General features: G+C 44.2%; 1 protein-coding gene across 2 annotated transcripts in view; it reads right to left on the bottom strand.

Annotated features, from left to right (window-relative positions):
- Positions 1-24,147, bottom strand: part of SMG6 (SMG6 nonsense mediated mRNA decay factor) — a 214,824-nt gene that overhangs the window by 102,184 nt on the left and 88,493 nt on the right. For both annotated transcript variants that reach the window (XM_090257748.1, XM_090257749.1), the window contains exons 11-12: positions 10,953-11,069; positions 9,233-9,401 (exon numbers count right to left, since the gene is read on the bottom strand). In XM_090257748.1, the coding sequence (XP_090113874.1) occupies positions 9,233-9,401; positions 10,953-11,069 (286 nt within the window). The remainder of the gene's footprint in view (positions 1-9,232; positions 9,402-10,952; positions 11,070-24,147) is intronic.

The raw sequence follows: 24,147 nt of genomic DNA, 5'->3' as shown, positions 1-24,147 counted from the left end.
AAGTTAAGATATTTGCAAACGGATGAGGTAATTCCTGGAACCTGAGCAACATCACCTCAGCTTACCCCAATCAGGCCTTCGGGCTGAGAGGTCAGTTCCGTGGGTGAACACAGAGTTTCCTGAGTAGAAGGGGAAAAGCTTAGCTTTTTCCTGCTTTAGTTCCTTATCCCAGTCAGGAGTACCTTCCAACCTTCACCCCATAGTAGCTAAGGACTCAAGGCTGGCCTAGGCTGAGTAACCCAAAGTCAGATTCTGGTAGCCATGAGGAGCTTTAAACAGCTCCCAGTCCTTGAGAAATGCTTTGGAGATGACTCTCCAAAAGCTTTTTGCAGATAACTACAAACCACCTTCGGTTCTAAATGAGCCCTCTAGAGTGCTATGGGCTCGGGCAAGTCCCGTCCCTCTGGCTTGTTCTGGTCCTAACTCATATTTTGGGGAAGCTCCCAGAGCCTACAAAATCCCACTGAAGTTAGGGTGCATTCTTCACCTAGCAGACACAAAGCAGCCAGAGAATAGGAAACTGCGTCCAATGAGTCTACTTATGGCTCTCAGAATGGTGGCGAGGGAGCCTCTCAGCAGCTGTGATGTGATTAGTGCGCAGGGATCAGCAGTTGTAGGGTGACCCAGTGGCCCAGCCCCACGGAACACACCACACACCAGGAAAGCAGACCCCTGGCTGGACACCAGATCCTAGCTTGGGGCCGACCAGCAGTGGCTGGTTAGAGGTATGCACTCAGGACCAAGGCTCACTCACTTCTCCGCAGACATGCATTCACTTACTCCACCAGGAAAGGAAAAAAATAAGAGTTAATTTACTTTTTACGGCCTCAGAATTCCAAGGTTTAATGTAGCTGTCAGTTTGAGTGCCGTGCAGCTGCCGGCCGATACAATGCAGCCCAGGCCAGCCCAGGTGACTGGGGAAACACATTGCACAGAAATGAACCAACACACACTCTTGGCCGGTTGTTTGGGGGATATTGACTTGGGGAATCAGATTAACCCTTCAGGCTGGAGTTAGTTCTGCAAACAATATTAGAAAAGTAGCTTCAGTCCAAGGAACTGAGAAACCCTGGTCTCAGGTGAACCAGTGGATTTCTGTGTCTCTACAATTTTGGAATTTTCTCATGTGAGATGTTTTTTAACTACGACATGGTGTGGAAGAATAAGGTAAGAGATATGTGAGGCAAATTATACCACAACGATCTATCTCCTTCCTAGAACTCAGAACAAAAGGCTGATCTGCCAGCTTTATAGGGAAGGGGTCAGGTAGGAACTTTTCTGCAAGCTCCACCCAGGATGGGGCTGAGGGAGGGAGACAGGAGAGCGCAGCACTAAGGCCTGACCAAGGCTCAGGCCATCCTCCTGGCAAACCTAAGGAAGACTGAGCCCTCACACACCCCTTCATATTTTTACTGGGGGAACAGGCTGACTGGTGATTAATATCAAGTACAATGACCCCATGTTACAAGCCTGCAGGGGCCTGTGGAGGTGGCCATTTCCTGTGTAATACCAGCTTGTTTAAACACTAACATTCAAACTCCACAGCTGCAGAACAAACCCGGAAAGACTTGAGTGAGAAGAAGCCCTGCATTGTGTTTCGGAGCTATGGAAGATCAGAGAAGTAGTACAGATGGGAAACAATTTGGGTCTTTTGGTTCCTGGGGTGAGGAGCTCTGGAAATATAGCCAAGATGGCATGAAAACTAGGCACAAGAAAGCTGAAAAGGGAAAGCCCATGGACTATACACAAAGGGGAAAGAAAAAAGGCCATAACAAGAGAAATGCAACATCTTCCTTTCAAAACTTACTTGCCTATGGACCATTCATTATACTTTAACCCACAACTCCCCACACAGGGTTCAATGGTCAACATAAGACCACTTAGTTCTGGAGGACTTCTGGCCCAAACGGAGAAAACAATAGGAGGGGAGCAGCTAATAGAAATGGACCCGAATCAAGCAAGTAAACTTGGGTTCTTGGGAGAGGGCCTAACTTAAACTAATTGTGCCCAATACAGCAAGTCAAATTCGGAAACCCAGACACCCCACACTGGTCCAAGCACACAGACTCCGTGCTCTGAGACGTGCAGCTGGAGCCCGATGGCCCACGACCGGTCACAGTAGCCTCATTCCAGGGTTTCTCAAGCACCTCTACTACACCTCCCTCAGCCGCTATCTAGGTCAGTGCCTTACTTGATTTTAGTTCTCCCAAGCTACAGCAGAGCCTCTGTCACATCGCCATGGTGTGTTAAACCCATCAGCACTGTGTGTTTGGGAAAGAGCAGCCCCCAAGGGACCTCGACATCTCCACGGCATGAGTGGAGCCCTCGGCGGCCTCCCTGGTGAGGATTCTCACGGTTCCCGCCTCTCTAAATTTTAGCTGTAACCACTCCAACACGTCTTCTTAGTTTAGCACACACTGGACCCAAATGACCTCAGCTCAGAGCTGGAAAGTACTCTCCCCGGGGTCAGCTGCTGTACCCGGCTGGGGTCAGACTGAAGCCTTAGGCCAACACCCCTTCCTCTCACAAGGAGTCTTGTGGGACAAGTGGGGAGGGGACAGAGGCTCTTGCCATGGGAGACATCACGTGTGCCCCACACTCAGCACTTGGAGGAAGAGGAACCCCTGGTGCCAGGCTGTAGTGCTGACGCCCTAACCCGGAGCCAGGGAGACTGGGTGGGGAGCCAGGGCAGCAAAGGGGCTTCCCACAGTCACCACCACTTCCTTCAGGGAAGTGCTGATGGACTACTACTTAGTGACCTCCTAAAATGCCCTTTTGGGAAGATGTATTAAGCGTCCTTGAACGGGTGCTGATTAGACCTGGGATTAGTTCTTATTTCAGAGCTGCCCTATGAGGGTGAGTGAACTAGCTGTTTTTTAACTCAAGAATTTCTATCTCATCCTACAGGGTCAACACATGCAGACTCCCTGAGGAAATTAGCTTACTGAATACTCCCTACATATCCCTATGTCTCCCTGTGTGACAGCACCTCAGAGGGCTCCCTATAAGCCCTTTCCAGCATAGTCTGTAGACTATACAAGACAAGCCATGGAAAAGCAGCAAGTCCAGGAATTTCTGGAGTTTTTTTTTTAATAGTGCTCCAATCCAACAGTGTGATAAATGCATCCGAGCTACAATTAGGAAGATATATAGCATCAGAATGCGAAGGTCTGGGCAGCCTGGTGAAACGCGGGCTCTCCAGAGCCCCAGCTATGTTTCCCATTATGTAACCCTGGTCATGGGCAGACAGCCAGACTCCAAATGAAAAAGAGACTCTGGCTTGGCACTGGTTCTATTTTCCTATCCTCATTCGGGGTCAGCGCAGTGTCATACAGCTGCAGAGAAAGCTCTGGGGATTAAACCTGGGAAAGCCTCCAAGACCAGGACCTGGGTTCAAGTACCAGCTGAAAGCAATAAACCAACTGCCACAGCTGGGCTAGGTTTGGATGTTCTCAAAGTCCCCTGACTCTTTCACTTACTGAGAACTAGAGATCAAGATGAGGGAAGATTTGGCTTCAGCAGAGAAGATGAAATGAGGTAGGCTGTCCTACTGCTCTAGCCTTGCCAAAGGTCCTGGGATGCAGGAGGTCACTATGCTTAGGCTTGTGGAAGCCTGTTGCTCTGCTCATCTCTATTACCTGATATTCACAACTTTACTCATGCTCATTTGGTACAGTGGGGAGTAGCTGCCTTACGCTTCTAATAAGAGGTCTGGCACAGAAACTGTGCTCCCCCCCATCAGTAGATGGCCCCTCCAAACACTGTGGTCTGTTCTAAATAGACCAAAGCACTCGATACTGTCTCTTTCGGTGGCCCAAGGCAACTTTCCACACCCTGCTATAATCCTTTGTACCAAAATCTCCTGGGATATAAAGCCATTTATTATAACAGGTACAAATGGGAAGTCGACCTACTGACATGCTGACCCAGCACACATACTTATGTGCCACTGTGTGGGAAGGTCCTGAAATCCTGCCCTCATCACTCTGCAGTGTCAGTGATGTTCTATAATCATCATTCTAAGTGTTCCACATGTGCTTAAGTGGCTACTGCCTAGGAAAAGTAGATCTGACCAGAAAGAAGAGGAATATGGGCAAAAGGAGAGAACCAAGGAGACTAATGATGGGCTTTGAATACCCTTAGGTAAGTGAAGAATGCTTCAAAATGATTCTCCTATTATACTAGGAAAGAGTAACTAAATAGAGACAGGGAACAAGATTAAATTAATGTGTCAGGAGACAATTTGGGGGTGGGGGCTTCTGGAGGAGAAGCAAACTGAAGTGTAGGGTATCTGGCGACCTTATCAATCAATGAGGGGCTTGTCTCCCAGGAGAATAAATGCAGGCCGGGGCCAAGGAGAACATGCAAAGTACAGGTGTTAAGTGGAAGCCCTTTCCTTCCTATTCTCTTGACAGTATTCCTAAACCCTCCAAAATGAAGATCACACGAGGACCTCAAGAGTGTCAGAAGGATTACTATTCTGACATCTACAGAACTATCTGGAGTATTTCATTCCTTATGGTCTTAAAGAAAAGGTTCTACAATATGGAAGATCAATAGGCCTAAGACGCAACTTTGAAACCCAGAGAACCACCATACCTTGCAACCATAGTATTTATTCATTAAGTGTTAGGTGGGCATATGAGGAACTTGGAAAGGAAGGGGATAAATTCATATTCCACTTTTCCAGTGCTTGGATCTGAAGGCTATGAGGTAGGACTACCCTCAGTGGTGGTCATGCCAGGTTTGCTCTGTCCAACAGTGGCACCAGCCCTCAAAACCACCATGTCTTGTGGTCAGGCATCAGGACAACAACATCCCTCCTTTATGCTTAAATTTGCATTCCAGAGACAACCAGTGCTGATCCTGCAGAGACAGACAGTGCAGAAGAGGGCTCTACTCTCTACCATACTGACTTCTCTAGCCTAGACTGCATTCATCAGAGAGTAAGTGGTGCCACAGCGATAGAAACTTGTTTACTGGGCAATCAGATTGAATATATTATTTGGCCAGATTTGCTCCCCCTGTGAAAAAGTCTAAAAAGACTAGGCAAATCTGTCAAGTGTCTCAACCCCCTCTGCCTCTCTGTAGCCCAGAAGGTGAAGCCCAGCTGGGGGTGGCTGCAACTCGGGACCACGTGCCCAGCTGCTGATTGAGCCCTTGCCCAAAGATGGGCAGCAGCTTGCAAAAGCCGGCAACGGGCCATTTGCTGCAGCATCCAAAGAAAAAACAGACTCAGCACCTCAAGCAAATGAGGCCCAGCACTTCCTGTGTGAGCTTTCCATTTCCTCAGCCAAACAAAAGCCAAAGGGAATGAGAAAGGGAGGGGGGATGAAAGGAGACAGCCGCAGAAGAGAGTTAACAGGCCTGATGGCCCAGGATATGGTAAAAAGGGGCTGGATGGAGGATATCTAAGGGACTTGTGGCTGTGAGGTGAGGTGACCCAGGCTTCAGGGACAAACAGTCTGCCTCCATACCTCCTGAAAGGGAGGGAGAAACACTCTGTGACTCCTGCACATGCTCAGAAGCAGTGGCTTCAGATACTTGGAGAGCTGAGCCTTTCTTTGTCATTTTCTTTCCAAAATTGCAAATTGGCATTATAGATTAACAGCCTGAAAAGTTTGAGGCTGTACATGTTAACTCTTTGGAAAACATGGCTGGGAAACAGCTGACCCCTAGCTTGCATGTCTGTCAATTCATTTGTGTGGCCCTAGCTGCCCCGCTCAGGGCTTAACCCTGGTGCATGAGGCCTTGGCCTAGAATGCATTTTGGAAACCTAGGAGGGTTTACAGGAAGGATATAGAGAACTGTTTGGTGCTGTGAGCATCATTCACAAAGTCAGAGTTAGAGTGGGGGAGGCATAGGGAAAGAGGGCCAAACAGTCCAGAGGCACATCTAGGGGTAAAGAAAAATTAAGAAATTTGAGAAAGAGAGGGGAGGAAGAGTCAGACTATACAGTCCACACAGAAGGATCAATAACTGCTGTGCAAAAATCTCTACAGCAGCATCCCCTCTGTGGGTCACCTATGAGTAGAGACCCCCATGGCTGGCCCCCAGCCCAGAGAAGCACCTCTCCCCACTCCCTAGCAGTGCTGTCTGCAGGAGCCTAGGAGAAGAATGATGAGATGCTGGGTATGGATGCTTGTTACCAAACACACACATACACACCCAACACAGAGCCAGAAGGAGCTCTGAGTGACTACTCCTGCCAGAGACCACAATACAAAGAATGGAAGTGGGAGGGAGCGAAAGGAGAAACAGGCAAAGACAGAGACAGAGAAACCAAGAGAGACAGTAATAGGAAGAGAAAGAGAAAAGGAGGGAGGAAGAGAGATGGACAGTCAACAGCTGACCAGAAATAGGTACCTACATACACATACATTAAGAAAATGTCATGCAAACATGAATACACATGCATACAGTGACATTAAAAAAAAAAGGGACACATGCAAACATGGATAAAGATCAGGAGTTAGTGAACTTTTTCTATAATGGACTAGATGGCAAATACTTTAGCTTTTGTAGACCATAAGGTCTCTGTTGCAACTACCGAGTTTGCCAAAAAGTTTAGTTTTTCCCCTGAGATGCCTCTAGTAGTGTTTAGTTGTCTTTAACTTCATTCAAAACAACTTTGTTAGGTTGTATTGTGACTGCTGTCATATCAACGTGCATTTAAAAAAAGCTTATATAAACTGGTGAATTTTTGTGTAGCCATTTTAATATTGAAGATGGAAGAAAATAAGCAACATTCTTTATTATTTCAAGAAAGATAAAATGCAACTGAAATGCAAAAAAGGATTTGTGCAGTGTATGAAGAAGGTGCTATGACTGATACGAACATATTAAAAGTGGTTTGTGAAGTTTCATGGTTGATATTTCTGGCTGGATGATACTCCATGATTGGGTAGACCAGTTGAAGTTGATAGCAATCAAATCGAGACATTACTTGAGAACAATCAACAGTATACCACACAGGAGATAGCTGACATATCCAAAATATCCAAATCAATACAATTATTGGTGAAAATGAAAAATATATCTTTTGCCCTGGCCGGTGTGGCTCAGTGGATTGATTGCTGGCCTGAGAGCCAAAGTGTCGCCCGTTCAATTCCTAGTCAGGGCACATGCCTGGGTTGCAGGCTAGGTTCCCATTTGGGGGCACACGGGAGATAACCACACATTGATGTCTTTCTCCCTCTCTTTCTCCCTCCCTTCCCCTTTCTGTAAAAATAAACAATGTTTTTTAAAAAAAAAAGAAGAAAAAGAAAATTGTATCTTCTATTTTATGAGAAAAAACCATATTGGACTTTTTGGCCAACCCAATACTATCGACTCTACTGGTGCAGTGTGAAAGCAGCCATAGACAAAGTGCAAACAATAATAAGCATGGCTGTGTTCCAATATGACTTTATGGACACTGAAATCTGACTTTCATATCATTTTAATGACTTGTGAAATATTATTTAAAAATTTTTTTCAATCATGAGAAAAGTGCAAACCATTCTTGGCTTATGGGCCGTACTTTGCTAACCTCTGATATAGACACACAAAAACAGCTGAGGCAGACAGAAGTAGGCAAAGAGACAAAGGCAAGCAGGACGGGACAAGCCAAGACAGACAATGATAGGCAGGAGGGAGAGGCAGAGACAAGCAAGCAGTAAGTGGGGCAGACGAAGAGACACAGCTGAGGCAGGGAGATACAGGCAGACCCACATACACAGAAACCCCTCCTTCAACAGAGAGACCCAGTCACAGAGAAACATGGACATGGGTACAGGCAATCTTAGACACAGACATCCAGGTACACATACAAATACATACTCCCACAGGACACAGTCACAGAGACATAGAAGGACCATGCAAACATGGACTGACACAGACCCGGAATCAGACACAAACACAGGCAGACCCAGGAATCAGACACAAACACAGGCAGACATGGATATGTACACAGATACGTGGAGACACAGACACACATTGAAACAGACCCCTGGGGACATATGAACGCCACAAACAGACCCTCACCCCCAAGGACAGACAGAGACACAGGCATAGATATGAACACAGCACATGGACACACAGATAGACAGACATGGACAGGCACACTGAAAGACTCTTAGACAGATCCCCAGACACAGAAACACACAGATCCTTACCCTTAAATACAGATAGACACTCAAGACACAGAGACAACCAGACCCAAACAGGCACACAGATACAATGCACACAGAGATACAGATAAGAGAAACAGCCATATGTAGTTGCACAACAATGTGAATGTAAGATGCCACTGAACTGTACAGGGCCTGTTAAGATCAGGCCCTGGCTGGGCAGCTCAGTTGGTCAGAGCACCATCCTGACATACCAAGGCTGTGGTCAGGGCACATATAAGAATCAACCAGAGTGCCTAAATAAGTGGAACAACAACTGTCTCTGTCCCCCTCCCTTTTCTTCCTCTCTCTCTCTCTCTCTCAAATCAATCAATAAAAGAAATTTTTTAATGGTTAAGATGGCAAATTTTGTTATATATTTTTAAGTTTGTTGTGTGTTTTATATATCTCTCTCACAATTTTTAAAAAGAAAGAAAAAAGTCATACAAATATACAACCAGATCTACATAAACACACTCAGGCATACGCATATGCCCAACATAGTCACACCAACAAATGCTCTGACAGAGACACTTAGATATAGAAGCAGGGAGGTGGAGGTGGGGCATGCTGCTGAGGCATGGAAAGAAGACAATGGGGTACAGAAGTGCATGCACTCACCCTTCCCCATACACACGCGGTGAGAGGAAGGAGACAAGAGTACACAAGACAGCACGAAAAGCAGTGAGACAGGCTTAAAGATGCACAGAGATCAACTAAAAGGGAGAGAAAGAGAGTCTCTTACATGCACACTGACACTCGGGAGGCAGCTGCAGAAAGAGTGAGCATGAACAACATGAAGTGAATGAGAGAGCAAGAGCGAGGAGAAAGAACAAAACAGAACAAGCTATGGAGTGAGAGAAAGAGAGACGGAGAGAGGAGGAAAAGCCTGGAGCATAGGCAAAAATAACCTAAAACATCAGGAGACAAGGATGGTGTTCAAGAAAGAGAAAAAACAAAGTTAAATGAGGGAGGGAAGAGAGAAACAAGGGGCTATGGATGGAAGGAAACAGAGACGAGAACTCCGGGAACACAGGTGGGCCAAGGCCAGCAGTGCTGAAGGAATGAACAGGCTGACTCACTGTGAGGGCAGATCCAGGGATGTGGGCGGAGGATTCCAGGTGTCTGGGTAGCCGAGCATCCAGTCTGACCAGACTTTCACACTGGGGAGCAGTTCCTTCAGGTCCGGGACGAAGGAAGACACCTTGATGTCATCTTGGTCATCCTCGTCCTCAGGAGAGGACGGCTGAGCTGCAGAGGCAAAGGGTGAGAACTGGGTCTATGTCTGTTGTGGTCCCCGAGTGAGGCCTGGGGCACTGGGACGGCAGCAAGCTCTTAGGGGAAGGAGACCAAGTCCACAGGAAAGCTGGGCCCAGAAGTGAAGGACAAGTGCCAGCACCTAAAAGAATTCTGAAAAGCAGGACAAAGAGAGAGCCAGTGCACTGGGTCTGCCCCTGCAGAGAGCTGTTTCTGTTCCACCTGTGGCCTGGCTGCAGTTGCTACTCTGACCCCCTAGCCCCCACTTTAGCTTTCCTTCAGCACAGTACTGAGATGGCACCAGAGTTCCTGTCAAAAATGCTTAACCTGAATTTGATCATGAGGAGATATCAGAGAAACCCAAATTGTGGGACATTCTACAACATAAATGGCATGTACACTTAAAGATGTCAAGGTCATAAAGCACAAAGTAGGACTGAGAAACCATTCCAGATTGAAGGAGTCTACAGAGACATAACATCTAAATGCAAAGTGTGAAGCGGGAGTGGATCCTAGACCAGAAAAAAAAATATTTTTAGAACAACTGGTACAAACTGAATAAGGTCTGGAGATTCAATAATAGTACTGTATCAGCGTTGGTTTCCTGGTTTTGATAACTGTACTGTCATGTAAGAGAATGTCCTTGTTATTAGGAAGTACACAATCAAGTATTTGGGGGTAAAAGGGCTACCATGTCTACAACTTATAATCAAATGGTTCAGAAGCATAAGAAACAGAAGTAGATGTATGTGTATGGAAAGAGAGAGAACTTAGAGCAAACAGGGTCAAATGCTAACAACTGGAGAATCTGGGTGAAGGATATGTAAGAGTTCTTTGTATAATTTTTACAACTTTTCTATAAATTTGAAATTGTTTCCAAATTAAAAGTTATCCCCACCCTCCCTCCACCAAAAAAAAAAAAAAAAGCAGCCTCAGAGGCTGGAGGCCTTCACAAAGCTGATGGTGCAGGAGGATGAGAGAGGGGCCAAACTATTCACAAATACTGATCCAGGAGCTGAAAGAAAGGTACAGCCTTCAGCCCTGCCTTACATGGCTCAGCAACCAGGACTGGAATTCTAAGGGCAGCCTTAGATGATACAGGACACCGCTCAACCCAAGGGCTAAAAATAGTCACCGCTCTAGCCCAGTGAGCCTCCCAAGACGGCTGGCCCACAGCTGCTATAACACCCGCCAGGCACCAGAGGAAGAAAGACCTATAGATAAAGGGGGGAAACCAAAGCATCAGTTATGAACAGAAATGGCAGGAATTCACAGCCACTCATAGGTACAGTGAGAACCCTAACTAGTAAAGGAGAAGAGAGGGAGGGACTAGTTCTGCAAGGAGCAAAGAGGGACATAAAGGTAACCAGACTGGGAAAGGAGGTGGGACTAGTGAGGTGGGCAAAGGGAAGAGGGGATGCTGGGAAGTAGAAGAATGGAGCAGAAGGCGAAGACACTGAGAAAGAACGTGGCACTCTGAGTTTATTGCGACAGAGCCCAGGCAGCCGGAAAGCCAACCAGTCAGGGGGTCCCTCACCTGCTTACCTTTGGCAGATTCCTTAAGTAAGTGGGTGCAGCGCCTCACCAAGAGAGAAAACATCGCCAAGCCCAGGGTGGCAGCTTGCTCCTGGATCACAGAGCGACACTCCTCCGAGAAGCAGTCTGAGGAGAGGCAAATGAAACTCCATCAGTATGCTGGGATCCAGGGCTACGCTCCCCTGCCTCACTAGGTACACAATCTTGGTCACGCCCCTGAGCTCCTTTCCCTCACCTAAGACCGGGGGTAGTAATATGCCCTCTGTCAAAGGGTAGTTGGAAGACTAAATAAAATAATGCACATGGAGTACTTCCACAATGCCTGGTGTATGGGTAAGCACTCGAAAGGTTATTATAGGGGTCAACTGTATAAATTCTATATCACATCACTTCCCTAGCACTAATTACCCCAAGGTGGGCAGTCTGAGTTGGAGCTGAAGGCTCTCTGCCTTTAATTAGTTGGCTACGGGTGTGAGGCCAGAGTTACAAAAACTTCTAATTAATTAATTCAGTCTCTCTCATGTATACATAGCAGGAGTACAATCACCGATTAAAAACATTAAAACACAAATTTAAAAGTTATCTTCCTGAATCATCACCTTTGGTCCCATCCTTACCTCCTCTATGTTCCCCCTCCAAAGAGAATACACAACACTTATAAATAACCTATTTTCACAGAACGAGTTGCTTTTATATAGGATAAGCACTTAATCTGTGTTTGTGTTTATTTTCACAAAGTCTTTCCCCTAGGACTTAAAAATAAATCTGGCTCCCAATACTAGCACCCTTTCCCCCCTTCACTGTCTCAGCCCAGCTAACTTCCTTCTGGCTACAGCGCAGTGAAAAAAGCCACCTTGGTGGTGGCCAGAGCTATTGGCATAAGCTACAGATACACCCTCCAACTGCTGCCTGCACCTACCCCTTATGAGTGGCCCTCCCAACAGCCACTTCATCCTCAGAGGAAGAGACACCCAGTACATACAAGAGATGAAACTGGAGGCCAAACTAACTCCCTCTGGCAGCAGTTAATCTGTTAATTCCCCCTGTAATACTGGAGAACGCTCAGAATCTCCAAGTGTTAAAAGGATAATTAGCCACATGTTTGATCTCAGTCCCTGCCTGCATTTTAACCTTGATAACCAAGGGGGAGCCCCCTCTCCACTCTCCTGATTGACATCAGTCTTGTCAAATGAGGCCTGACTGAAGGCTTTACTCCAGTTATTCCAAACTGACTTTGCCACAGGAGCAAACATGATTGGAATATACAAAGCCAGCTCCAAACCACTTTGAAAACCATGGGAGTCAGAAGGAACAGGCAGCTGCTCAGAAGGTCCCAACATATGAATAGCATCAGTGTAGCAATTCTTCTGTTGTGGCTTTCCAGCCATCCTACCATGTGCCCACTGGTTCCAAATACCACCCGCTAACTCTCCAACTCTACTGTGGCAGGCAGTAAGGAAGTGGTAACAATCCATGTGATTAGAATAGATCACCACTGGTAAGGTCCTAACCCTCTGTTAGAGACAGAAAACAAGTATCTAAGAACCAAGAGGAAAGAGCATGGAAAGGGGAAGATGTGGAAACCATCCCAAGAAAAGCTGCCAGCATCTCCCCTCCACCCCCTTGATAGGCAGCAGCACTGTCTAGACATACACCATCCCTACTCAGCCCAGGCTCCTGCCAAGCACTGCCAGCAGCCTGCCTGTAATTAGCAACAAGACCTGGAATGGAGGAGTAAGTCCAGAGGAAACTAGCACAAGTGAAGAACACATCCTGGTGGATGGCACACAAGAGTACATATTAGTGTCCCCTCATCAAATGGGCATTTAGGCAGAAGTTACCTGCACACAGAAGGCCCTAAGAAGGAATGGGGATGGACGGATGTTGGCTCCAAGAGACTAGTATTTCGTGAAGACCAAGGCTACAATAAGACATTCTCATTAGATGGGTCAGGGAAATGACTTTCACCAAGCCCATTCTGTTTTTATAACAAATGGCAATCTCAGGCTAGACTACTTCTCAGAATTCCAAGTGGGGGCTAGGACTCAAGGGAGAGACTGGACTACTTAAGAGCAATGATACCTGTGGCCTCTGGGGAGTCCAGGCTGGTTCATTTTTTAAACCTCCTGTAATAAGGTCTGGGGACCAGGCGGGGGAGCAGCAACTGGAGCCTCTGCTCGAGAGGTCTGAAGGGCTCAACCACCTCCCGAAACAGTGGCTGGAAAGGCAGCTTCATGCCTGCTCTGCTCTTGGCCATGGTTGTATCACCCTCAACCCTTTTCCCGCCTCCCACCTTCCCAGGAAAGGGCCTGACAGCACTCCCTGCTGGGTGTCTGGCCTGACTTACAGGGAGGTAAAAACCACTAAGCTTTTCTGCTCTGATCAAGTGTCACTAACACAGCTATCCGGGGGTCAGAAGGCCTAGCTTTCAGCCAGCCTTCTGACGGACAGCTTCACAGGGAGTCCTTCTATAGGGCCTGCCTATCTCCATGACTCAACAGGCCACAAGCACATGCTGTGCAACTACAGTGTGCTCGGCTCTGGGCTGAGTATTGTGGGGAACACGGCTACCAATGAAAACAGGTCCCTGCAACCACAGGACATTTCAGTTAGATGGTGGTGCTGGGGGGCAGTTATTTACCCAAGTAATCACGGCAACCTGAACCCAGTACCTCCAGTGAGAAATACATTAAGTGCTATGGTACCTTCAAGAGATGTTCTGTGGGCCAGAAGTCATATGATGCCACTCCTTGAAAAATATTCACTCACACAAGTGGGTAGAAAAACAGCATCCAGATTCCCAGAGTTCGCCCACTTTGGGGGCAGACCTGGGAAACTGGCCCCAGTCTGACAAATGCCCGATATATCCCTAGAATTGGGCTGGGTCGGACCAACAAATGATGTGGGGTGGGGAAGGAAGAAGCATTGTTTGCCTTGGTATTTGCTTGGGTTCCTTTGGCTTTGTGTCAGGTAGCAAGGCCTAACATGAGCTGAAGAACTCATTAACATTGTGAAACAGCCTTTCCCCTTCTTTCCAAAAGCAGACTTGCTCAGGATTTAAGGGGATGGTTTTGGCTAAGGAAGTCAGATGAAAATATTTCTTACCAAGAAAGTCACCTGAGGTCTGACCTTTGTTTTGCCACTTCCCACATGCTCTCAGATGGGCAGGTGACCGCTGCTCCCACTATTCCTGTGGCCAAATACCTGCTCAGGCAGAAACAGTCTCCTTGCTCCTATGTAACAGGGAGACTTGCTCATTTTTCTGAGAACATATTCATGGAAAACATAAACCAACTGTCGTCAAAGTTGTATGAAATCAGGAAATGGAGCGACCGGGAGAAGGCTGCCATGTGGCCGGATGTTATGTATTTCTAATTAGTGCTATACATCTTTCAACAGCAAGTGTCCTTCTGCTGGGAAACACAACACACTGCCCTTGTTATTGTAACTGTCAGAGAAGTGCTTAAACAGATAATCTCCAGGAAAAGTGATAAACACGTCCCCTCTCCAACCAGTGTGTGTGTGACGGTGCTGCCAAAGCAAAGCTGTGCTTGACGGCTCCAGGATGGCAAAGCATCCTCCTGCAGGAAACCGGAGTGAGGCACAAGGGGCGGAGAAGGAAGAGGAGGGGAAGAGAGGCAGGCCCACCTGCTTGGACTGTTTAAGCCCAGCAAAGGGACAGTGGTTCAGAACCATAACTTCTGATCAACTCCTGGGTCAGGGAAAGATCTGGAGGAAGCCAGTATCAGTAGAGATGAGGTCTGGATGGTTAAAAAAAAAAAAAAAAAAAAATCTGGCAGCAATGGAACAAGCAGAGTCCCCCTAGTGCACAGCCAGCTTCCTGGCAAGAGGAGAAAAGTAATGAAGGGAAGACACAGGATGGATGACACATGAGTCTGATACCCTGATAGCAGAAGGGATTCAGAGGGCACTGCAGTCCACCAGCCATTCCAGCAGAAAGAACCAACTATTTGCTTGGCCGCTTCACTAACAGCTGGAGAAGAATGTAGGCAGGACCGCTTATTCACTGGGTTCCTCCCCATTTGCTCTTCCCAAAGAGAGGAAATGAATGGTCAGTCACCTCCAAACTAATACCACCTGGAGGCGATTTGTTGGCTCTTATCTTTCAGACATAAGGCTGCTTTGCTTGTGAGTCAGTCACCAGTCAGACACAGGGCTGGCACAGTTCCTGAGCGGCCCACCAAACCCTCCTTGTGTACAGGAAGTGGGCAGTGAGAGCATCTTTCAACTGCCGCTATTTGAGCCACAGAGTTCTCTGTGGCAGTTGCTGGCTGCAGAGGAGGTGGAGGAGGCAGTCACTGTACAGGAACCAGACAAAATCTCAGGACAAAAGTCTAGTAGAGGCATAATTTCATTCCCCGGGGAGAAGAATAAGTGAGTGAGAAGAATTAAGCACCAATGCACCTGAGAACACTAGTCGTGCACGATGGCAGGACACAGTAAGGCTGACTGGGTACAAGGCGAGCCACAACATATCCCCAAACAGCATACAGCTGAGACAAGACAGAGGCACCTGGAAGGTGTTCCCCCCAAAGAGCCTTACTGTCATGCCTGTTACTCCTTTTGGATTTTCTAGGATTGTTAAAACTCTAACTTCTTTTAGTAGTTACAAGTGGGGGCAAAGGAAATCACAACCTCCTAACAAGGTGAGCTCTCCCCATTATTTCCAAAAACATTTAGTTGGGTGCCTAATTTTGGAGGATACAAAGGAAAAGAGGATCCTGTCCACGATGATAATCTAATGAAGAAGACAGAAAGAATATACAAATACCCAAATAATTATAATTCAAAACAATGTATTACATGCCATAAGGAAGTTGGAAGTGAGATGTTTTCTGTTACCAAAGGGAAAGGAAATAATTTCCAGCTAGTTTATATCAGAGGTTTCATGGAAGAGAGTACTTCTGAGCAGGGCTGCAAAAGAGAAACAAAGATGGGACTGGCAGGATAAAGGAGGGGCTGGGTGTACTAAGGAGACATGTAGGCAGGATCATGCCAGGCATGTTCCCAGACACCAAGCACTGTACGCAGCCTGCTGTGTAAAGGGCCTGCAACACCACAGCAAGGAACATAGCTGGACAGGCAGTAAAGAAAGTCTTTTCTCAAGGCTTCTGAATGAAGCAGAGGTGAGTACTGTATGCAGAGTAATCTAGTTAAAGCGTTTAGGTCAGATTCGGGTAACTAGGAAAAGATCACAGGGAGGGAGACCAGTTGGGAAACTAACAGGGCATGAACTTGTTTGAATTAAGAGAAATTATATGTATAGCACTTCATAAACGTTATAATGCCAAATAAATGTAACATCTTTCTTATAAGGTAGGTGGAAGATGGAGTGTAAAGGAGTGCACAGATGTCAGAAATGCTGCAGAAAGGAAATCAAGAGAAGATGGGGATGATGTGGGGGAGGGAAGGGACCGACAGGAACAGGTCAAAAACTCCCCCACTGATAATCCCTGCAGGTTGCAGAGCATCCTGAGACCTCAAAGAAGGATAACACCCACCAAAGAGGTCCAGGAAAGGGGCAGAAATTTGGGATTGCAGAACACCTGCAGGGAGGGAGGTATGCATCAAGGAGCCCCAAGGCTCCTGCCCACTTGGCTCTGGGCCAGTCCTGTCTTTCCAGAACAAAGACACTTCAGGGGGTCAGCAATACTTGAGGAAGACCTTGCATAAGGAGGCCTGGGAAGTCTGAACTGGCTCTCCCTGTGGAAGCCATTAGATATTCAGCACTTCATTTGTTTCCAGTTCTTGTATGAGTGCAGCTCCAGGCTGTGGGGTGAGAGGCTCCTCTCTGACGTAATCAGGAAGCAGCTGCAAAATTAAGGAATCCCTCATGACATCATAAAAAGGGTCGATGGTTTACTGGGGAAAGTATAAAAATTAATTACATATTCCCACATGACTCCCTTCCCCTAAATCTGTACACACCCCCTCCCACCTCCACACATTCTCCCATCAACAACATCCAGAAGCCACCTCACTGAACAGGGTCCAAAAGGGCAAACAAAACCCAGGAAGAGAGAGTTCTTTGATGTACCACTGTCTGCCCCATGCATTTGGAACTTAACAAGTGATACCTTGTCCTGGAATTTTTATACATGTAACATGTTTCCCAACAAAATTATAAGTCCCTTGAGGAAAATAGCTATATCAAGACTTCATGTCCTTGAAAATTAGCACTATGAAGGGGTTCAAGAAATGTCTGTTGTTCACTACAGTAGGTATACTTGCCTCTCTCATTTGCGAATCCTAACCATAAACGACATGATTCCACTGTGGTCAGAAATAATAACTAAGATATATTGAGACCTGTGTTAGGCACAAAGCCATTTATACATATTATCTCAAAACTTTGCAAAAGATTTGCTAAGGAGTATTATTCTCCCTTTCTGACAGTTAAAGACAGGCTCAAAGAAGTTAAATGACTTGCCCAAGGTCAGAGAGCCAGCAAGTGTCAGAGCTGGGATTTGAATTCAAGTCTGTTTGCTTCTTTACCCAGTTTCCATACCTTTCAAATGCCTGCAATTCAAGCTTCAAATTCCAAGCTCTATCCTTCTTTGCTATGAACACGAAAACCTCAGACTACCCTAACCACAACTCTGCACCAAAAGCAGATACCAACTAAGTGGAAAGCAAAATTTAAAACATAATACCATTTACAATAATGCCAATGAAATTAAATACTTAGATATAAATCTAACAAAACATGTATAGGATCTCTATGCTGAAAATTACAAAACGCTGGTATAAAGGAAATCAAAAATACCTAAATAACTGAAGAGATTTACCATGTTCATGAACTGGAAGATTCAACACTGTAGAAATGCTGGTTTTCCACACAAAGGTTTATAGGTCTAATGCAATTGCTACCAAAATCTCAGCAAAGTTTTTTTTAGACAAAGAGAAACTTATTCTAAAGTGTATGTGAAAAGGCTAATAAGGACCTAGAATCACTAAAACATTTTTGAAAAAGAAGAATAAAGTAAGAGGAATCATTCTTCCCAATTAAGTCAAAGAAAGAAAGATAGCCTTGTCAACAATTGGTGCTGGAGCAATTAGATACCTACAGTCAAAAAAAAATTAACCTTGACTTATGCCTCACACCTTATATAAAACTTGAATGAAAATGAACCAAAGACTTAGATGTAAAACACAAGACCATAGAACATTTAGGAAAATATAGGAAAGAATCCTCAAGTGCAATCTATAAAAGGAAAACTGATATATTGGACCTCATAAAAATTTAAAACTTTTACTCTGCAAAAGACCCTGTAAGAGGATGAAAAGGCAAATTACAGATTGGGAAAATATATTTGCAAACTACACACCTTACAAAGGACTAGCATCTAGACTATATTTAAAAAAAAAAATCTCCAAACAAAACAGTAAGAAAACAGTCTAATTATAAAATGGGCAAAAGATATGAACAGACATTTCACCAAAAAAGATATAACAGAGGAAATGTAAGCACAGGAAAAAATGCTCATTATTGCCCTGACCAGGTGGCTCAGCTGGTTGGAGCATCATCCTGTGTACCAAAAGGTTTCGGATTTGTTCCTGATCAGGGCACATACCTAGGATGCTGGTTCCATCCCTGGTCAGGGCATGTAAGGCAGGCAACTGATCAATGTTTCTCTCTCACATTGATGTTTCTCTCCCTTCCTCCCTCTTTCTCTAAAATCAATAAAAACATATTCTCAAGTGAGGATTAAAAAGAAAAGTTTACTATCTTTTTAGGAAAATGAAAATTAAAACTACAATGAGATATCACTACACATTTACCAGAATGGCTAAAATAAAAAACAGTAACAACATCGAAAAGCTGGTGAGGATTCAGAGAAACTGGATCACATATACACTGATGATGTAAATGTAAATGGTAGAGCCAGCCAGCCTGGAAAACAGCTTGGCAGTTTTTTCTAAAACTAAAAACGCACATATGTTACGACCCAGCAATTAAACTCTTGGGCACTTATCCCAGAGAAATGAAAACTTATTTTTTGTACACACACAAAAAAACACCTGTATACAAGTATTTATAGCAGCTTTATTCATAATAGTCTAAAACGAGAAACAACCCAAATGTCCTTCAGTGGGTGAATGGTTAACAAACTGTGGAGCATCCCTACTGTGGAATACTACTCAGCCGTTAAAAGGAAAGACTACTGAAACATGCAGGACAGGCCCTCAGGGAATTATGCTGAGTAAGAAAGCCCAATTTCAAAAGGTTACAGACTGTATGATCTTATTATATAATACTGTTTTCATTTTTAATTTTATTTAAGTTTACTTATTTTTTATCCTCACCCAAAGGCACACTCACCAATTTTAGAGAGAGGGGAAGGGAGGGAAAGAGAGAGGAAGAGAAACATCAATCGGTTGCCTCTTGCATGTGCTGGAGGCCGAACCTGTAACCTTTTGGTTGACTAGACAACACTCCAACCAAGTCATACCAGTCAAGGCAATATATATTCTTAAATTAATGTAATTACAGAGATGGAAAACGGGGTTAGTACCTGGGGATGGAGGGTGGCAGGGACGGGTGGTTCTAAAGGGAGCTTTGTAGCGACACAACAGTTCTGCATCTTGATTGTGGTAGCAGTTATGTGAAGCTACTTGTGTGATAAAATTGCACAGAACTATACATGCAAACACAAACGAGTGCACGTGTAAATGGTGAAATCTAAACAAGGTCTGTGCATTGTATCAATGTCAATTTCATGGCCTTGATATTGCACCAAAGTTATGCAAGATGCTAATGTTGTGGAAGAAGGGATGAAGGGTATTTGGGACCTCCTGGTACTTTTATTTTCCAACTTCTTGAATTTATAATTATTTCAAAATAAAAAATTTAAAATAAGTAAACAAAACCCAAGAAGATCTGACACAGGATTCCACACTTCTCTTTTACATAGAAAAGAGCTACTTAGACATTTTGGGGACATTCTCTCAATTAGTTGATCACTGTATGCAGAAGCTGCAAGCCCCTTTTTCTCATCTGGTGCTGCCTGAGCTGCTGAAGATGCCCAGCTGTGTGGCTCCTTATCTGGACTGAGCGAGTAACTGCCAAGGGCAACTAAAAGGGGCAAAATAAAAGGGAAAGTTCACTGAAGACAGAACTTCTGTCTAAAGAACAAGGAGTAAAGCAAGAGAACTTCATCATCAAGGCTATGACTCACTGGATCAGTAAAATCCATGTCAAGCAGCACAAAGTGAAGGTGATGAGAAAGTGAAGAAAGATGACAAGAATGAATTGCAGAAGCTAAGTGAGCTGTTTAAACATGTTCTTGCTGCTCAAAAAATAAGTAAAGGTATAAATCTCAAACTAATGGTATGTACATTTTTTACCAAGGGCAGTCAGGGGAAAAAAAGTTGCTTAAAACATGAGCCTTAGCACTGTTTTCTTCATAAACGAAACCACTTATGCATTTTCAGTACTGCATTGCTTTGGACCATTAATCATATAGATATTAAGAAATTTTAAAAATTGGCAGCATCAGCTACAATACTGTGTTAAATTGCCCCTTTGCCAATAAATCTGTAAAGATCAAACTTGTTTAAAAAATAGACTTCATTAAAATAAAATAGAAAAAGCTTGCTCTTCAAAAGACAAAAATGAAAAAAAGAAGCCGGAGAAAATTTCCTAACTGGGAAAAATAGTTGTGAAATATATATTTGACAAAGGACTCATACCTAGAGTATGTAAAGAACTCTTTCAACCCAGTAAGATTTTTTTTTTAATGAGCAAAGATATATGAATGGCAAATACACTGAACATGCACTTATGATGATGCTCAACGTTATTAATAATTAGAGAACTCAAAACCACAAATACAACTCCATACCCACTAGGATGGCTATACGCAGAGAGAGAATAACAAGTGTTGGTGAGGATGTGAAGTAATGGGAACTCTCCCATACAAATGACATGAACACTTTGGGAAAGTTGAGAAGTTTCTTAAGTAGTTAAAACACATAGTTACCAAGTAACCCAGCTATACCACTCCTATGTATTTACCCAAGAGAAATGAAAGCATATAGCCACACAAAGCCTTATACTTGAATGTCCATAGAAGTTTAATTCATAATAGCCAAAAACTAGAAAAAACCCAAATGTCCATCAACAAGGGAATGAATAAACTGTGGTATGTCCACACAATGGAAGACTATGCACCAACAAAAAGGAACAAACCGTTGAATCAATCAACAACATGGATGAATGTCAAAATTATTATGCAGAGTACAGAAGATAAGTGGTGGCTCAGAACACAAATATACTGTCTAATTCTAGAATATTCAACCTAATCTACAGTGCTACACAGCAGATCAGCAGCTGCCTGGGGATTGGGAGGGTTAAGAAAGAGTGGATTACAAAAAGGCATAAGGAAACTTTTGGTGGTGAAGGATATGTTTACTATCTTGATGATGGTGATGGTTGCACAATGTATACATATGTCAAAATTCACCAAATCGTATGCTTTAATTATGTGTAGTCTAAAATACATCAATTTATCTCAAAACTGTTTAAAAATTTTAAAATAGAGGAATGACATTTGAAAGGCAGCGTGATTCCTCGTTTCAGTTTTTTTCCTTATTTTATTTAATTTTTTTCCATCATCATTTATCCCCCCATACCCTTCTCCACCTCCACCCCCACCCCACGATCACTGCACTTTTGTCCATGTCCGTAAGTTCTTTCTCTCATTTCAGACTTTAAGAGTTCATAACTTAGAGGCTAATTTTATAAAGAAAACTAAACATCTACTGAGTGCCTAATACAAACCAAGGCCTTGGGCAAGGTGTTCTGCGTAAGTTATGGAATCTAAAACTCAAACTGGCAGTGACATTACCCATTTCAGAGACCGGAAAACTAAGTCTCAGAAGAGGATAAGTTAACTTTCTTCAAAATGACTTTAGAATTCAGGTTCTTTGTTTTTTTCAAGATTTTATTTATTTTCTAGAGAGAGGGGAAGGGAGGAAGAAAGAGAGGGAGAAAAAGAGAAACATTAACATGTGGCTGCCTCTCGCACACCTCCAACCGGGGACCTGGCCTACAACCCAGGCATGTGCCCTGACTGGGAATTAAACCTCTGACCTTACGGTTTGCAGGCCAGGGCTCAACCCACTGAGCCATACCAGCCAGGGCAGAATTCAGACTCCTGATCTGCTTGATTTCAAAGCTCTGTATAGTGTTACAGCACAACTGCTACCTCTGAAGGTGAGAAAATACTGTACAGAAGTGCTAGGCCTTCTCGAAAGGAGAAGCTTGGCTTTCCCTCACCTTTATAAGGTACTCTAGAGTCAAGAAATGTCCTGTGAACTCTACCAATACATCTTGACATGACAGAGAGCAAACCATTTCTACTCTATACAGAGAAAAATGAAAACACTTCTAAAGAAGCGCTTAACTTTTTCCATTAAACACCCATGCAATTTAGAAACAGTACCCCTACAGATTTCCTGGGAAATCAATTGATCAAATAATCAATCAATCAATCACCAATCAAAATACACTCTGGCCATTTCCACCATAGCAATGTCTCTAAATTGTTATTTCTGTTGCTCAGAATTTCCTGCCTCATTCTAGGATTATTAGAAAACATGTCCCTCCCTGACCAGTGTGGCTCAGTTGGTTCAGTGCCATCAGCAAAGGGAAAGGTCATGGGTTTGATTCCCGGTCAGGGCTCATGCCTGGGTTGTGGTTTCAGTCCCCAGTTAGGGCATGTACGAGAGGCAACTAATTGATTTTCTCTCCCTCTCTTTCTCCCTCCCTTCCCCTCTCTAAAAACAAACAAAAAAATAAGATCTTAAAAAAAAATTTTTTTTAAATAAAAATAAAAATCATGACCCTTCTTGGGCAAGCTGAACTGCTGCCAACAAAATGGCATACTGGCACCAGCAGAGTCCCTCGGGAATGGGCCCCAGCAGAAGAAAGCCTGCCATTCCAGTATCTCATGTGAGAGTTACAAGAAGATCTTGCAGGACAGTTTCTGCTTCCACATCGCTTGCCAAAAGTTTTGGGAAGCTTGCCTCTTTCCTAATATTTGGGGGAAGAGAAAACAAGACTGGCAGCTTCTTAATTACATCAGGCAGGTAAGTCCCTATGTAATTCCTTCCACAGACCTGGGTTGTCTTGTATCGGAAGTTACTTAAGGTTGTGGAGCAGAAGAAAAAGGAAGGAGGCTTGCCCATTAGCAAACTTAGAAGGAGGCTTTTGCTGCAACAGTGAGAAGGAATAAAAACAGCTACATGCCTTCTGATAGAGCAGGCAGAGATTTGGCAGCTGCTTCAGACAAATGGCTTGAAACCCACCTTTGCTGGTATGAAGTTTCAGGAGCACTTAGGGCTTAAAGTAAAGTTAATGAGAGAATGCCTGCAGCCATCCTGATTCAGAGAAAGCTCCCTTGATATGGGAAGAAGAGGGCAGAGAAGTGCTCAGCTTCCATATTAACAAATTAAATCAATTTTTCATTTTATGGCTTCCTGCAGAATTTTTAAAATTGGGTGACAGAATTTGCAAACAATGCAAAAAAAAAAAAAAGGTTCTGAAATAGGTACCAGGATAGAAAGGAACTCTGGGTCTCCCAAGAAGCTTCCAGAATGCAAAGATTAGAGCCACCTAACAAATCTTGAGGAGTCAGTACTGAAAAATGAGGCCAACTGATAAATTATAATTCTTGGGTGGACCTTGTGAATATCCAGATATGCACTTTCATCTGGCTCTGCTCTATCAATTTGCCCTAAGAAGTTCCTCAAAGTTTTACGATCCATGATCAATGCCCAAACTAAAGCAAGTAGTAATGACTCCATCCAATCCCACCCACCATGTAACATGTAGTTTTAAAGTAGGAAAGAGGTCAGGAGAGTAATAGCTAAATAAAGCAATTATGCCAAAGAAGAAAGCGAGGAAGGTAGTATTCAATGAAAGTAACCAGACACCCACTGAGGCACAAACTAGTCCTGACTCAGAAGCTCTAGAAAGGACATTCCCTTTAGTAAAAGCCTTTCCAAATTTGTGTTCAGTTTGCTAACTGGTCAGCTGTGAACAATACTTACTGAAATCTATATACATTGTTTTTTAAGCTCGATTTAAAAAATTTTACTTATTCTTTTATACCTATTCCACAATTTTTTTTGACAACTTAACGCAAAATCACCTACAATAAAATAACATTAAAGCAGC

This window comes from Furipterus horrens, unplaced genomic scaffold (genome assembly GCF_987537825.1).
Source record: "Furipterus horrens unplaced genomic scaffold, mFurHor1.1.pri manual_scaffold_11, whole genome shotgun sequence".
In the NCBI taxonomy this organism is placed as follows: Eukaryota; Metazoa; Chordata; class Mammalia; order Chiroptera; family Furipteridae; genus Furipterus; species Furipterus horrens.
Note: the sequence above shows the minus strand (reverse complement) of the source record. Positions and strands in the feature narration are given on the sequence as shown.